This window comes from Triticum urartu, chromosome 6A (genome assembly GCF_056163025.1).
Source record: "Triticum urartu cultivar PI428250 chromosome 6A, HENAU_Tu73, whole genome shotgun sequence".
Taxonomy (NCBI): Eukaryota; Viridiplantae; Streptophyta; class Magnoliopsida; order Poales; family Poaceae; genus Triticum; species Triticum urartu.
This window is the reverse complement of record NC_141878.1, coordinates 23,605,523-23,620,553: the sequence shown is the minus strand read 5'-3', so window position 1 is coordinate 23,620,553 and position 15,031 is coordinate 23,605,523. Positions and strand designations below refer to the sequence as shown.

General features: G+C 45.4%; 1 protein-coding gene across 1 annotated transcript; it reads left to right on the top strand.

Annotated features, from left to right (window-relative positions):
- Window positions 1-5,557: 5,557 nt before the first annotated feature.
- LOC125516680 (receptor-like protein EIX2) lies at window positions 5,558-8,592 on the top strand. Its single transcript, XM_048682030.2, has one exon. It carries the CDS (start codon window positions 5,570-5,572, stop codon window positions 8,453-8,455), a length of 2,886 nt encoding a protein of 961 aa, XP_048537987.2. The 5' UTR covers window positions 5,558-5,569; the 3' UTR covers window positions 8,456-8,592.
- Window positions 8,593-15,031: the final 6,439 nt, after the last annotated feature.

Sequence of the window (15,031 nt, the reverse complement as noted above, 5' to 3'; positions counted from 1 at the left end):
TGTGGGAGAAGGTGCGGTCTCTAGACCCCGACATCCCTGCCGAACGACATCTTGAAACTACGTTCATGCACCCGAGTGAGAGAAGCACTATCGTGGTCCTGCAGATAAGCCTACGCGAACATGATGTGATGAACTATTTCCATCCTCGGCTCGTCGTTCTTGATCTGGAAACAAAGAAGATCCGTGTTATGCGGCGTTGGGCTCTCTTCTTTAACCTCTTTGAAATTGACATGCCTTCTCAGTTACGAGCCATGAAAATCTTTTTGTAACTAACTAGTATGCATCCTAGGAAACTTGCACATTAAGGTCACTATGCCGTGTGGAAAGCAATGATTTGTACTGCGACAAGACCATATATATGCATGTATATGGGTGTTCGTTTCTCATGTGGGTTGGAAACACTTATTTTTAAGTCTATGAGTTTGTACATTGATTTTTCATTAGATGACCAATTATCTTATTTGCATGTTTCTGATGCATTATGCGGGACTATGTGTTTGAGATGGGCGTCATATAAACATTTGTGCAAATTTTGTTGTGAAATTTAGTTGAGTTCATGTGCCTACTGGCACAGGTTTAGAAATATGCATGAGCTTCAGGTTTTTTTAACAGGGCAATCATCCCTTTCCATTAATTCATAACAAACAGAATTTGCAAACAGGAAACAAGAAAGGGGAGAGAGCAAGTTCAACATACTGGCAAAAGATCCAATGTATGCACTTGCAATCGAAACATGTAGACAAAAAAAAATGCGCCATAAAAAATAGAGACTATCCTAACAATCAGCAGTGAAACACAAACCAAGCATGGGACAACTCCCAGACAAATAAAATCACAGTTGCTAATGGCTAGTGTAGAGCAGATGTAAAACGATCATAAAAAACAAGACACCGCAGGCAGGCCCATCATGAGTGGAAGTGGATCCTTCACAGCATCTTGAGGTTGATGGCGTGAGTATGTACGTGAGCTTGAGAGTTGGAACTGGAGTACTTCAGTTGGGGGCAGGAAGGTTGTTGGAAACAAATAGTCCTAGTTGTTTAACTGTGTTTGAACCAGGAATGTGAAGTTTCAATACACTTACACTGACATTAGTTTGGGCTTTTTTTTGTAGGGTAAGTCATGGGTTTTATTCTTTGTAAATAGTGTTACATTTTGCTAATACAAACTCTGAAGCACTGTCTGGAACGTGCCACAATGAACAAGCGATGCTACCTCTAGCTCGCCCAAAAGCTTCTTGATCTCCGGCACTAGATGACCATATGCCGACCAGTCAAGGCAGCAATTGCAGTCGAGCTATCAGATTTAATAATTATTGGCAGCTCCGCCCATTGCATGCTCAATGACATGGCTTTTAGGATAGCACTAATTTCCGCTTCAAGGGCATCTTCGCAGTAGAATAAGTAGCAATATGCTTAGAAAACAACACCATTATTGTCCCTTAGAATCATACCCGTACCGGCTACACCAGTTTCTTTCACGAACAAACAATGCTGCCCAGCCAGGAGCCGGCCTAGGCCAGGGGAGTCGTTGCTTCTGTACTGGTATAGGTTTGGGAGAGATGTCAACCACCGGGGACTTGCCCTTGATAATGTCTTCCACACTTTGCAACTCGGCCGGTTGAATCGAGAAAAGGTAGCTGCACGGGAAAGTTTTCGCCGCATTAGGAGGTGCCACTGCCTTTCCATGCATCAGCTCTTTCTGCAAGCTCCAAATCCACCATCAGAGCAAAATGATCATCACACGCACGTTGTCAGGCTTGTCGACCAGTAGAATGAAAATCCATTCGGGTCTGGAGTTGATGATTGACTCTCTAGGAGGGATCGGACAAACCTGTCACATATTGTCCCATAGCAGCGTTGCATGCGGGCAAATAAATAGTTCGTGGAACACATCTTCTAACTCCCCGTCGCACATCAATCAAGAACCAGAGAAATTTATCGAAGTGTAAGATTGAGGGCTAAGAGAAATTCGTTAGAGATTTACCTTTGCTATTCCTTGCGGACGCCCTAGTATCCGGCAGCCGCTACCGTAGAGAATCAGTCGCTCGATCGGCCGATATATGTGAGCGTACGACGGCATATCATTTTTTTCTGAGGGGTTACAAATTATTATTTTTGAGTGGGCGTTGGCGTGCAAATTGGAGGAGGCAAAGAGCCGCTCGCCCAGCCGTGCCCAATGAGAGCTCCTATTCGCCGCCTTAAGCGCCCGAACAGGTAGTTGGCGCCCGCGCATATGACCACATGGGCCGGCCCAGCAAAACCTGCAGAAAAAGCAAACCGCAAGGAAAAATGTTTAAGTTTAATCGGGGGAATTGGGATGGATCAATCATCGATCTGACGTTCACTAGCACCGTTCGAGCTCCAGGCTCTAACGAGGAAGAGTAGGGCAGGGAGACGGTGGCGCCTTGAGTCCTGTAAGCCGGCTCGTGTCTCATGCCCTATTCTACTTTGCCGGCAGCTGGACCAATACTCTGGGTTTTGTAGCCGGCCGTCAGACATGGGCACAGCGGAGCCAGACAAGCTCCGCTTAAAGATTGGTTTATGTTGCATGTAATAATATGGATTTGAGGTTTCTACTTTGAGGTATCCGGTTGTAGAATCAAATATTTAATGTGTGATCAGTTATTGTCCGTGGACGCGTCCGGTCGCGTCCGCGGGCGTTTGAAGGATCGAATTTGTCAAGTCTGGCTGTAGATGCTCTGAGCAGATGCTCTGAGCGAGCGAATCCCTCCACTACAAAAAAATCGAGGCACATAGAGTAGTTGCATGGCCCTTGGGACTGTACATCGACTTTCGAGCAGAATGGATTCTACCTTGTTTTTATTTTGAGAAAAGTCTAAAATAAACCTTGGATTAGTACTCATAGTCTGAGTTGAACCTTGACCTTTAAATCCCTGAAACTAGCACCCTATACTCTATAATTCTGGTCTGCCCCGGCTGATTTTGCTAAACGACTGTTTGTGGCACCAAGAAAAGGACGATCTCGACCGGGATCAAACACTACTCTCACAGACTAGAGGGGCCCACATTTCATATTCATCTTCCCCAACCGATCCATCTGCTATGTACATCCACCTCGTCACCACACCCTCCCCCCCTCGAAGACACACCCATCACCTCGATGTACCGGGAGAGGCCTCGTCCCCGTCCCCGTCAACTCCAGGTCGCCGGCACCGGTCCCTTCTCAGCCTTGCTGACCCTGTTCGCCATCGGCCCGTCGCCCTCGACCCCGGCCCCGCATCTGCTCAGAACTCGCGGGCAGAGGATGGGAAGAGGACGCCCACGAGTTCTCTTGCACCATGCAGCAGGTCACGGCCACTAGCGACCTCACGCTGCACACATTTCAGAGAGAGACACGGAAAAAGAGGAGGATTACGACACATGGGTCCTTTTAATTTGCGAGACTAGCATGATCCTGGTTGGGATCGTGTTATCTCAGTGCGCCAAACAATGAGTTAGCAAAAATCACTCAGGATAGACCGGGAGACTTTTGTTTTCTTTTTTGAGGATGACTGCATCTTTGTTATACAACGTGCAGAACAAAGTTGCAGAGACTCCATCTTGCCACGGTTCCACTTCATAGTCAGACCATCACTCCAACGCCCAGCCCCACCCCATAGCCCTCCCCTGACTCTAACACTCAGCGCCACCGCATAGCAAGTAGCCAGCCCCCTCGCTACACCTCTCGCCGACACTCTCGTCATGATCCTTCTTCGCTAGAATCTAGCTGAGATGGCCCAACGCAGCTCCGTGGACGTCGTGCTGACGGAAACTGCCGCACACTGTATTCAAGGTCAAGAAGGTGAGAGTGGACCATTCCATGTCCGTGCCTTGCAGGTGGTCACGCGTTGCGTGCACAAGGCATAGCCTAGGCTGAGACAGACACACAAGCAGCCGGTCCGTCGGCTGCGTCGCATGCATGCGTCAGGTTCCCTTCAGGCATGTGTTATATCCGTTGGGGAATCACGTGCATGGACTAGAGCGAGTCCTGCGTGTGCTACCACATGCATCCCACTGCATGCATCAGATGGCATCGCCCAACTCTTGGATTTTTCAGCGTTCGCGTGCATGCACCTATCTATGTAACAATAAATGTGGCATGTCAGGATTGAAGATGGGAAGAGAAAGGGGCTCATCGTTAAATTAGGAGGGAGATAGGATTAGATTAGGAAGTATATGTAACATTACATAGATACATGATTATTGTTATCCAGGCTTTCAGCGTTCTGACTCCGTTTGCATTGTTAGCTGGCACGTTCCAAGTGCGTGTACATCAGAACAAATGTACACAGAAAATCTTATTCTTACATAAAGATGTTACCGCTCCCACGATTTTAGCAACCGTCGCTTCAATCTCGCGTGCATGCATGGACTAGTTTGTTTGGTGCGCGCTCGTCCGCAGCCATGTGCCATACCTTTACTGATTTTAGCAACCATCGCTTCAATGAACTGGTACGTAAAGCATTTTGTAGAACATGTACTGAATAGCATTGCTCTTTGCAAAGCCGCTACTTTTTTCTTTCCATGCCCGCAGGCGATGCCGGATACTTTTTTCTTTTTCATTTTAAGAATTTTGTTAGACTTTTCCTTTTTCTTTTTGAGATGGATGTGATGTTCACGTATTGTGAGAAAGTTTTCTTTTTAATTTTAAAATGAAGTTGAGGTTTTTTCTTTGAGCGGGGGAAATACACGCACAACTTCCTCTCAAGAGGCCCGCAATGGCGGGTCCCAACCACTAGTAATGATGAATGTCCGCCCTCTGCATAGCTAAAATGCACATAGCCACAAACGAATAATTTCAAAAGGTAAATATATAAAAAAAACCGACAAGTTGGCAACAATATACACCACCTTGAACTGCGATTGGTACTCCGTTCACAGTAGCGTAGACCACGTACAAAGCCAGTGTGTACAATATGATAAATAACATGCATAGTAGAAGAGGTTTTGCCATTCAGAACACAATCATTTTTATGTAGCCAAAGTGACCATAGTAAGACAGACGCTCTCCCCTGTATTAGCGTAGCAAATGTATTTGATATTCCGTCGAGTTAGTGACCATATATATTGAAAACATTTGTAGGTGGATACAAGTTAAAGGCCATTTGGATGATTGATCATACGGAACACACAAATTTGAATTGAAAGAAGATGGTATAGCGGCCAAACCTTCTTGTTTTGGACTCATGTTAGATTTGTTTGTACTGTTCCCTGTCTGGCACGGCAAGCGCCACCGATCGGGCGTGCGATGCCAAAGCCTACCGGTGTGTGGCCAGTGATCGTAGCGTGTGCCTCGATCGGTGGAATTTAACAGCCCACGGCGACGTAACCGTAGGGGCAGCCATGGGCGAACGACACTGGGAGCAAACAAACATAGACTTGACTCGAGGCGTTACCCATGCGGCCACTGGAACCCACCCACCGTTGACGCCCGCCTCCGACCATCGAAGTAAATATCTTTGTTACCGTCCAGTTAATTCTTCTGTACGCAATGACTGTACGCGGAGTATAAATTATGGGCGTGTGTGTGCTCCGTTGAGTACTCGTGCACACAGCCTTCCCAAACTACCATGCCTCCCACCACCAAGTTCCTCCTGCTCCTCCTCGTGGCAACAGCCGCCGCAACGACCTTTGCTCTCGGCCATGGCACCGGCACCGGCACGGCTGTCTGCGTGCCGCGGGAGCGTGATGCCCTGCTGGCGTTCAAACACGGTGTCCCATATGATCCCTCGGGCCGCCTCGCCTCGTGGCGGCGAGGCAGCGACTGCTGCCGGTGGAGGGGCGTAAGGTGCAGCAACCGGACTGGCCATGTCCTCCAGCTTCGACTTGGAAATAGCTACTCGTACTTTGATCAGGAATTTTATACTGGTCGGATAACATCTTTGGATGGCCAGATAAGTCCATCTCTATTTTCTTTGGAGCATTTGGAGCACCTTGATCTCGCCTGCAATTTTCCATATATATGTAGCAATTGCGGTCATGTTCCAAAACTATGGGGCTCTCTAAAAAACTTGAGATACCTGAACCTCTCCAATGTACCAGTCCATGACGACACGTTGCTTCGTCAGCTTGGTAACCTGTCTAATCTGCAGTATCTCGACCTCTCCAATGTACCAGTCGATGACAACACGTTGCTTCGTCAGCTTGGTAACCTCTCTAAGCTGCAGTATCTCGACCTTTCCTACACCACCTACACCATAGTGCAACCAACAGATTTTTTAAGCTTAACACATCTACCTTTGCTACACCATCTTGACCTTGGTGGGTTCAATCTCACCATGGTACATGATTGGCCTAGTATCGTGAATATGATTCCTTCTTTGCAAGTTCTCTATCTTGCTGGTTGCTCGCTTCATAATGCCAACCAACAGCTCCCACGCTTGGACCTCACAAAACTTGAGAGGCTTGATCTCAGCTACAACCATTTTGATCACCCCTCCGAGTCCTGTTGGTTTTGGAATTTGACAAGTCTCAAGTACCTCAACCTTCAAGAAACCTTTTTGTATGGTCATTTTCCCAAGACACTAGGACAAATGACATCCCTTCAAGTCTTTGACTTTTCATACAACAAGTATCTCGACGGCGGCCCCGGCGGCATCATAGCGCCAGGGTTGATGAGAAACCTATGCAATTTGGAAGTACTATACCTTGAAGAAGGTCTCTCGTATGGGAACATGGCAGAGTTGTATGAGAGCTTGCCACATTGCTCGTCCAGCCGACTAAGAGAACTGTATTTGAATGGAAACAATATAACCGGGACCCTACCAGCTGGGCTTGCCCAATTCACCAGTTTGGCCACTCTCATCCTCTCTGATAACCATATGACTGGACCCGTGCCCACTGAGATTGGTAGGATCAACGGTTTGATTTCCCTAGACCTAAGAAACAACAATTTGACAGGTGTCATCACCGAAGAACATTTCTATGGTTTCACAAGCTTACAGTATATAGATTTATCAAATAATCCTTTGACGATTATAGTAGATCCTCGTCTGCTACCCCCACTGAAACTAGAGGAAGCATATTTTGCATCTTGCCAAATAGGTCCTCATTTTCCTTCTTGGCTTCGGTTGTTGCCTAGAGCTGATTACATTGATATGTCAAACACGGGTATAACCGGTCAGCTCCCATACTGGTTCCCGGCAACACTTTCACAGGCTATATTTTTGAACTTCTCCCACAACCAGATCAGTGGAAGCCTGCCAAAAAATATGGAATCCATGTCAGTGAACTATCTCTATCTAGATAGAAACCAAATAACTGGTGAAATACCTCCACTGCCAGAAAACCTCACTTGTTTCTCCATATCTAACAATTCTCTATCAGGTCGTATTACAAGATCTATCTGCAAAACCCAAAAGTTGAAGTGCTTGGATTTAAGCATCAACCAGTTGGAGGGAGAATTTCCTCAATGTATCAAGATGGGATATATACGGAGTCTTATATTGAGTAACAATAAGTTCTCGGGAAAGTTCCCATCTTTTCTACAAAGCACAAATATAAAGTTTCTAGATCTATCAAGAAATAAGTTATCTGGAAGATTGCCTGAATGGATCGGAGACTTGATGGCATTAGAGTATATAGGATTAAGCTATAATATGTTCTCTGGGAGTATTCCATCCAGCATCATCAATCTTGGAGAAATGTTCAATTTTGATGTTGCAGGCAACAGATTGTCAGGTGCTATACCTCGCAATCTTTCAACTTTGACGGGCATGGCAGGTCAGGTGCGATACTTGAACATAGACTCGAACTGGATGCAACCTCAATTTATTTTGCCCGTGTTCACAAAGCGACAAGAGCTTCATTATAAACAATCATTTGCAAATATGTCGAGCATTGACTTATCCTTGAATTACTTAACTGGAGTAATTCCAGAAGAAATTACTTCTGTGAATGGATTGATGAACCTGAATATTTCTTGGAACTACTTAACTGGAGAAATTCCACGAAGTATTGGGTCCATGAAATCACTGGAATCATTGGACCTATCAAGGAACAAACTTTGTGGAGAAATTCCACTGAGCCTATCGAATCTGACCTATTTGGAATCTTTGGATTTGTCCTACAACAATCTGTCCGGAAGAATACCACCGGGATCGCAACTTGACACTCTCTACGACAACTATCCATATATGTACAGCGGCAACGTTGGTCTCTGTGGGCGTCCTCTCCAACGGAATTGTTCAGTTAGTAATAATGCAACAAAGCTAGTTGATGGTGATACCAAGAGAAGTGCACATGTGTCTGATTCAATGTTCTTTTATCTCGGTCTTGGGTCAGGGTTTGTCGTTGGCCTCTGGGTGGTGTTATGTACCATGCTCTTCAAGAAAACATGGAGGATTGCATCTTTTCGGCTCTTCGACAAGGTATATGACAAGCTATATGTATTTGTCGTTGTCGCCCGGGCAAGATTAGCACAAAAGGCACTGCAACTCATTGGGAAGCTTCGCTAGAACCAGAAATGGAGATACGTAAAGCATGCTTGTTTTCCGAGTTTCAGCTAGTCTTGCTATGCTTTGAAGTGATAAGTTTAAATAACAGATGTGGCTCAGCTCATGTAATATATATACGTGTGTATGTGTTTGTACTAGCCGTGTTTTCACTCTTGCTTAGCTAAATGTAATGTGTGTTGATCGTTTGTTTGAACAGCAATATGAATGTCACTTAGTTTGTGTAATTTATGTGTGTAACCTTATTGCACTAGCGAACGCATCAATCTTATCTATATCTATACCTATTAATAAAGCATGGTGATACTTTTGGTTTGAGTCAATTACACCACTTGTGCCACAACTTGACGCGAAAAGTCAGTTTTTTTTAGAAAAGGAGGATGACCCCCGGCCTCTGCATCTGGGAGATGCATACGGCCACTTTATTGATTATTCTCGAGGATCTTACAAAGTATTACAACAATGTGCCTGAATCCACCATCTTGGCAACATATGCCACTACTCCTATCCAAAATGATGAAGGGTGCTAGCTGGGCCACTACCCAAACCACTCACCTAAGCCTAACATCAAAAGCCGGAAATCGAAACGCTCATTCGGAAGCCCCAGCCGAGTCACATACCGGGTCTGGGGCACAATCCGGTCAGACGCACTCGTGTGTCGTCGCCTCCATCTTCCACAGGTCCGTCTTCAGATCATATTGAGGCTTCTACCTTGTCTTGCTACTCTGCCATCGACGTTACCATGACACCAGACAGCAACCTCCTCTTGCGCGAGTCCATTTCCATGCATCGGACGCCGAGTCTCCACAGCGCCATGCCGCCGATATCCGCCGCCATCAATGTGCGAGATGAAGCACCGCTCAGCTGAGTCCGGCAGGGCTGCTGAAGACCAAGCACCGTGGAAGAAGGACTCCAAGGCTGAGCACATAGGCGGCAGAGCGCCAACGCACCGCCACCAGACGAACTCTGACCACGCCACCAACCGCCGCCAAGCAACCAAAGCATCACATCCACCCCAAGCTCACCACAAACGACACCCCCAAGAGGGTGACGATGCCCGGAGCGCCGCTGTCGCTCGATCCGGCAAGGATTTGGGCTTTCGCCCGGCATACGAGCTGGGTGGAAGGAAGAGGGGAAGGAGGCAACCTGGACGGCGCCTACAAGAAAGGTACGGCGCCCCCGGGCGTCGCTGCCGTCGTGGCCAGCACTGCTGGCCTCGGATTTCTCCGGAGCCACCTCCCACCTCCAGCCGCCAAATAGGTACAACTCCGGCGACAAAGGCCGCCCAAAGCAGGACCATCGGAGGCAGCCATGGTTGAAGTAGACGGGGGTCTTCAGATCTGAATCGAGCGCCGCCGAGACGCCCGCACCACAGCCGCCACCTGCCGCCGCCTCACCGCCCCCGCGGCCGAGGAAGAACGGCCAGCACCAAAGAGCACCGGTCACCGCAGACCCGATGTAGATCCACCAGCCGAGGCCGCCGCTACGGATCCAAAGCCCCCCGAGGAAGAACGGGGCGGCCAGATCCTCGCCGCCACCTTCACCGGCAGCCGAGCGGCGAGCCGGCGGCCTCCTCCGGTGGCGACGAGGGAGAGGAGAGGTGGGGGAGAGGGCCGGCGGCGGGCTAGGATTACGCCGCCCGAGTCGCTCACGCGGGAGTGACGCGGGGGCCGGTTCGGGGTGTCCGCGTGAAAAGTCAGTTTAGTGCTAAAACTTGCGGTATACATTGAACTGGTGCCACAACTTGGCTTTGACGTACATATACGGTGCAAATCATGTTTCTATACGAACACGGTGCTGACGTGGCATGAGGCCCGCTGTCAGTGACTATACAACAAAGTGGACGTGTGGCCTACTATTTTGCAAAAAAAAAACCTTGCTTTTTTTCCTCATGAAAAAGCCCCTGGTAGGGGGCCATATTTTTCTCTTTGGTGCTGGCCGTTCTTCCTCGGCAGCCATGGTTGAAGTAGACGGGGGTCTTCAGATCTGAATCGAGCGCCGCCGAGACGCCCGCACCACAGCCGCCACCTGCCGCCGCCTCGCCGCCCCCGCGGCCGAGGAAGAACGGCCAGCACCAAAGAGCACCGGTCACCGCAGACCCGATGTAGATCCACCAGCCGAGGCCGCCGCTACGGATCCAAAGCCCCCCGAGGAAGAACGGGGCGGCCAGATCCTCGCCGCCACCTTCACCGGCAGCCGAGCGGCGAGCCGGCGGCCTCCTCCGGTGGCGACGAGGGAGAGGAGAGTTGGGGGAGAGGGCCGGCGGCGGGCTAGGATTACGCCGCCCGAGTCGCTCACGCGGGAGTGACGCGGGGGCCGGTTCGGGGTGTCTGCGTGAAAAGTCAGTTTAGTGCTAAAACTTGCGGTATACATTGAACTGGTGCCACAACTTGGCTTTGACGTACATATACGGTGCAAATCATGTTTCTATACGAACACGGTGCTGACGTGGCATGAGGCCCGCTGTCAGTGACTAGACGACAAAGTGGACGTGTGGCCTACTATTTTGCAAAAAAAAAAACCTTGCTTTTTTTCCTCATGAAAAAGCCCCTGGTAGGGGGCCATATTTTTCTCAGAGATGGAGGCTAGTATTGTGCAAAAAGTCTCGAGGTATTCGATCACATGACCTGATGCCTGCAGTGCCGCCGGCCAAACCAATATACCAAACATCATTTACGAAAGTATATAACCATTATGACTTAAGTCGGGTGGAGTCCCAGCGACCCATTTAACACTGTTATTTTTGGGGAAAAAACATGTAAATTGTAATTGTGTATTAAAATAAAATTAAAAATAACAACGAACACTTTTATATACTACACATTTTTTATTTAAATCATGAACATTCTAAACTTATATTAGCATTCATGGAAATAAATTCCTAAAAAAGGAATGCTGCTGGGTGGTGTCGTGGCCACTCGAACATGATCTACATGTGGCTGCTTCTAATCCCAGCCAACTTTTTTTACATTATATGAATATATGTTTTTTAAAGCATGGACACTTTTATATACTAAATAAATATTTTGTTAAAACTGTGAATATTTGAAAACTTATTTAAGAATTTATTGAAATATATAGTAAATTAAAAAATTTCTTAAAGCAGGAACACCTTTATACACTACATGAATTTTTTTTAAATTGTGAACATTTTTAAAGTTATATAAGAATTTATTAAAAAAATTAAAAACATAAACACGTGCTTAAAGAATGAATACATTCCTAATGCCATTCTCCGCCCTCTAGAAAAAAGGAAAGTATCTTTTTTAATTGCATGTATCTCTCCTTGCATCCATTCTCTCTCCGGATTGCGCCTATCTCTTTCTTTTCTCGACTAACTGACTTACTTACCACTACCCAATGATTTGCCAAGGGTAATTTTGTCCTCAATTGTCTATAATTTTATGCCTTGGTCACCGTGCCGAAAATAATACACCTTACATAAATGAACGGGGTATAAGAATTTATGGAATATATGTTCTTTTTCAATATGCAAATTTTTACATGAATAACTTTGTAATTCATAATTTATTATATGGATCAATGCTAACTCCATACGTGATTATTTTATAATGTAATTTATTATATATATATATATATATATATATTATTTCTAACACACTATTATAATTTACATATATTCTATAAATAGCTGGTAAAAAAAACAGAACAAAATGGGATGTAGGGACTGCAGCCTGTTTAAGAGTCAAAGAATATAGTTCTATCAGATCAGTCGGAGTCGTTACATATATTCTATATTTTATAAGTGTTTCCCAAGAATATATAGCACCAGCATCCGGTAATAATTACATACAATGGCTGACAGTCAGGTCGTTAGTCTTGCGCTACTGCTGTCTATACAGGTCAGCTGTTCGAGTCCTTACGCGTACCAATTTTTCATTTATTTGTGGGAAGCTAACAAGTGGACCCTTATGGCCGTGGCATATTATTTTTGGTGACAAAAAATTTTTGAGTTTTTTTTTTTGCAAAATAGCAGGCCACATGTCCACTTTGGCGTCTATTACTGACAGCGGGCCCCATGCCACATTGGCGTGCCTAATCAGCACTGTTCGAATAGAAACGTGATTTGCATCGTACATGCACGTCAAAGCCTAGTTGTGGCATCAGTTCAATGTATGCCACAAGTTTTAATACTAAACTGATTTTTCGTGCCAAGTTATGACACCTGTGGTGTAATTGACTCTTTTGGTTTCATCCCGCTTATTTGTTTTTTTTCTTAGAGAAAACAGGGTACCGCTTCGTTCAACCCCTGCCGCGTACGAGTACGATCCTCCTGCTGGGCCAGGTAGCTTTGCTTCACCACCACGAGCAAGATGAGTAAGTGGGCCTAAATGAATTTCTCTTATGGGCTGTAAGGCACACGAGTGCTTCCTAAAATCAGATAAAAATAACTGACGTGGTAGGGACTCAAACACTTGACCTCCAACATGAAAGAACGACGTAGTAACCAACTGACATAGACTCTATTTGTGAGAGAAGCACTATCGTGGTCCTGCAGATAAGCCTACGCGAACATGATGTGATGAACTATTTCCATCCTCGGCTCGTCGTTCTTGATCTGGAAACAAAGAAGATCCGTGTTATGCGGCGTTGGGCTCTGTTCTTTAACCTCTTTGAAATTGACATGCCTTCTCAGTTACGAGCCATGAAAATCTTTTTGTAACTAACTAGTATGCATCCTAGCAAACTTGCACATTAAGGTCACTATGCCGTGTGGAAAGCAATGATTTGTACTGCGACAAGACCATATATATGCATGTATATGGGTGTTCGTTTCTCATGTGGGTTGGAAACACTTATTTTTAAGTCTATGAGTTTGTACATTGATTTTTCATTAGATGACCAATTATCTTATTTGCATGTTTCTGATGCATTATGCGGGACTATGTGTTTGAGATGGGCGTCATATAAACATTTGTGCAAATTTTGTTGTGAAATTTAGTTGAGTTCATGTGCCTACTGGCACAGGTTTAGAAATATGCATGAGCTTCAGGTTTTTTTAACAGGGCAATCATCCCTTTCCATTAATTCATAACAAACAGAATTTGCAAACAGGAAACAAGAAAGGGGAGAGAGCAAGTTCAACATACTGGCAAAAGATCCAATGTATGCACTTGCAATCGAAACATGTAGACAAAAAAAAATGCGCCATAAAAAATAGAGACTATCCTAACAATCAGCAGTGAAACACAAACCAAGCATGGGACAACTCCCAGACAAATAAAATCACAGTTGCTAATGGCTAGTGTAGAGCAGATGTAAAACGATCATAAAAAACAAGACACCGCAGGCAGGCCCATCATGAGTGGAAGTGGATCCTTCACAGCATCTTGAGGTTGATGGCGTGAGTATGTACGTGAGCTTGAGAGTTGGAACTGAAGTGCTTCAGTTGGGGGCAGGAAGGTTCACGAAACTTGGGGAAAAGTGAGCAAAAACTGAAAAGGTTCAAGAAATTCAAAATAGAAGTTCACAAATCTGAGAAAAGTTCATGATTTTGAAAATTTTGATGTATTTGAAAAAATAAGAAAAAAAGTAAAAAGTAAAAACAAAAACAAAAAAGAACTAAAAGAGAACCAACCCGGTTCAAGAAAAATACAAAAAAGGAAAAGGAAATAAATAGGTCAGGAAGCATCCCAAAACTAGCCTAGAAGCTTCTGGAAGCTGCCCAAAATCGAGAAGAAATTAGGTTGCTGCGCTTCTAAATGGGCCAGGCCATTTTCTGAAATCATTGAGGGGGTGAGCGTCTGTTTGCACAACGGGCGCTAAATAGGGATTGGGATGGCGGAGGTCCTACTCCCTCCATTTCAAAATAAGTGTCTCAGCTTTGTACTAACTTTAGTACATAACTTTGTACTAAAAGTGAGACACTTATTTTGGGACGGAGGGAGTATTGAAGGAAATATGCCCTAGAGGCAATAATAAAGTTATTATTTATTTCCTTATAATCATGATAAATGTTTATTATTCATGCTAGAATTGTATTAACCGGAAACATAATACATGTGTGAATACATAGACAAACAAAGTGTCACTAGTATGCCTCTACTTGACTAGCTCGTTAATCAAAGATGGTTATGTTTCCTGACCATGAACAATGAGTTGTTATTTGATTAACGAGGTCACATCATTAGTTGAATGATCTGATTGACATGACCCATTCCATTAGCTTAGCACCCGATCGTTTAGTATGTTGCTATTGCTTTCTTCATGACTTATACATGTTCCTATGACTATGAGATTATGCAACTCCCGTTTACCGGAGGAACACTTTGGGTGCTACCAAACGTCACAACGTAACTGGGTGATTATAAAGGAGCATTACAGGTGTCTCCAAAGGTAGATGTTGGGTTGGCGTATTTCGAGATTAGGATTTGTCACTCCGATTGTCGGAGAGGTATCTCTGGGCCCTCTCGGTAATGCACATCACATAAGCCTTGCAAGCATTACAACTAATGAGTTAGTTGCGAGATGATGTATTACGGAACGAGTAAAGAGACTTGCCGGTAACGAGATTGAACTAGGTATTGGATACCGACGATCGAATCTCGGGCAAGTAAC

Coding starts and splice junctions, on each gene's coding strand:
- LOC125516680 (XM_048682030.2), top strand. CDS start 5,570: ATGCCTCCCACCACCAAGTTCCTCCTGCTCCTCCTCGTGGCAACAGCC.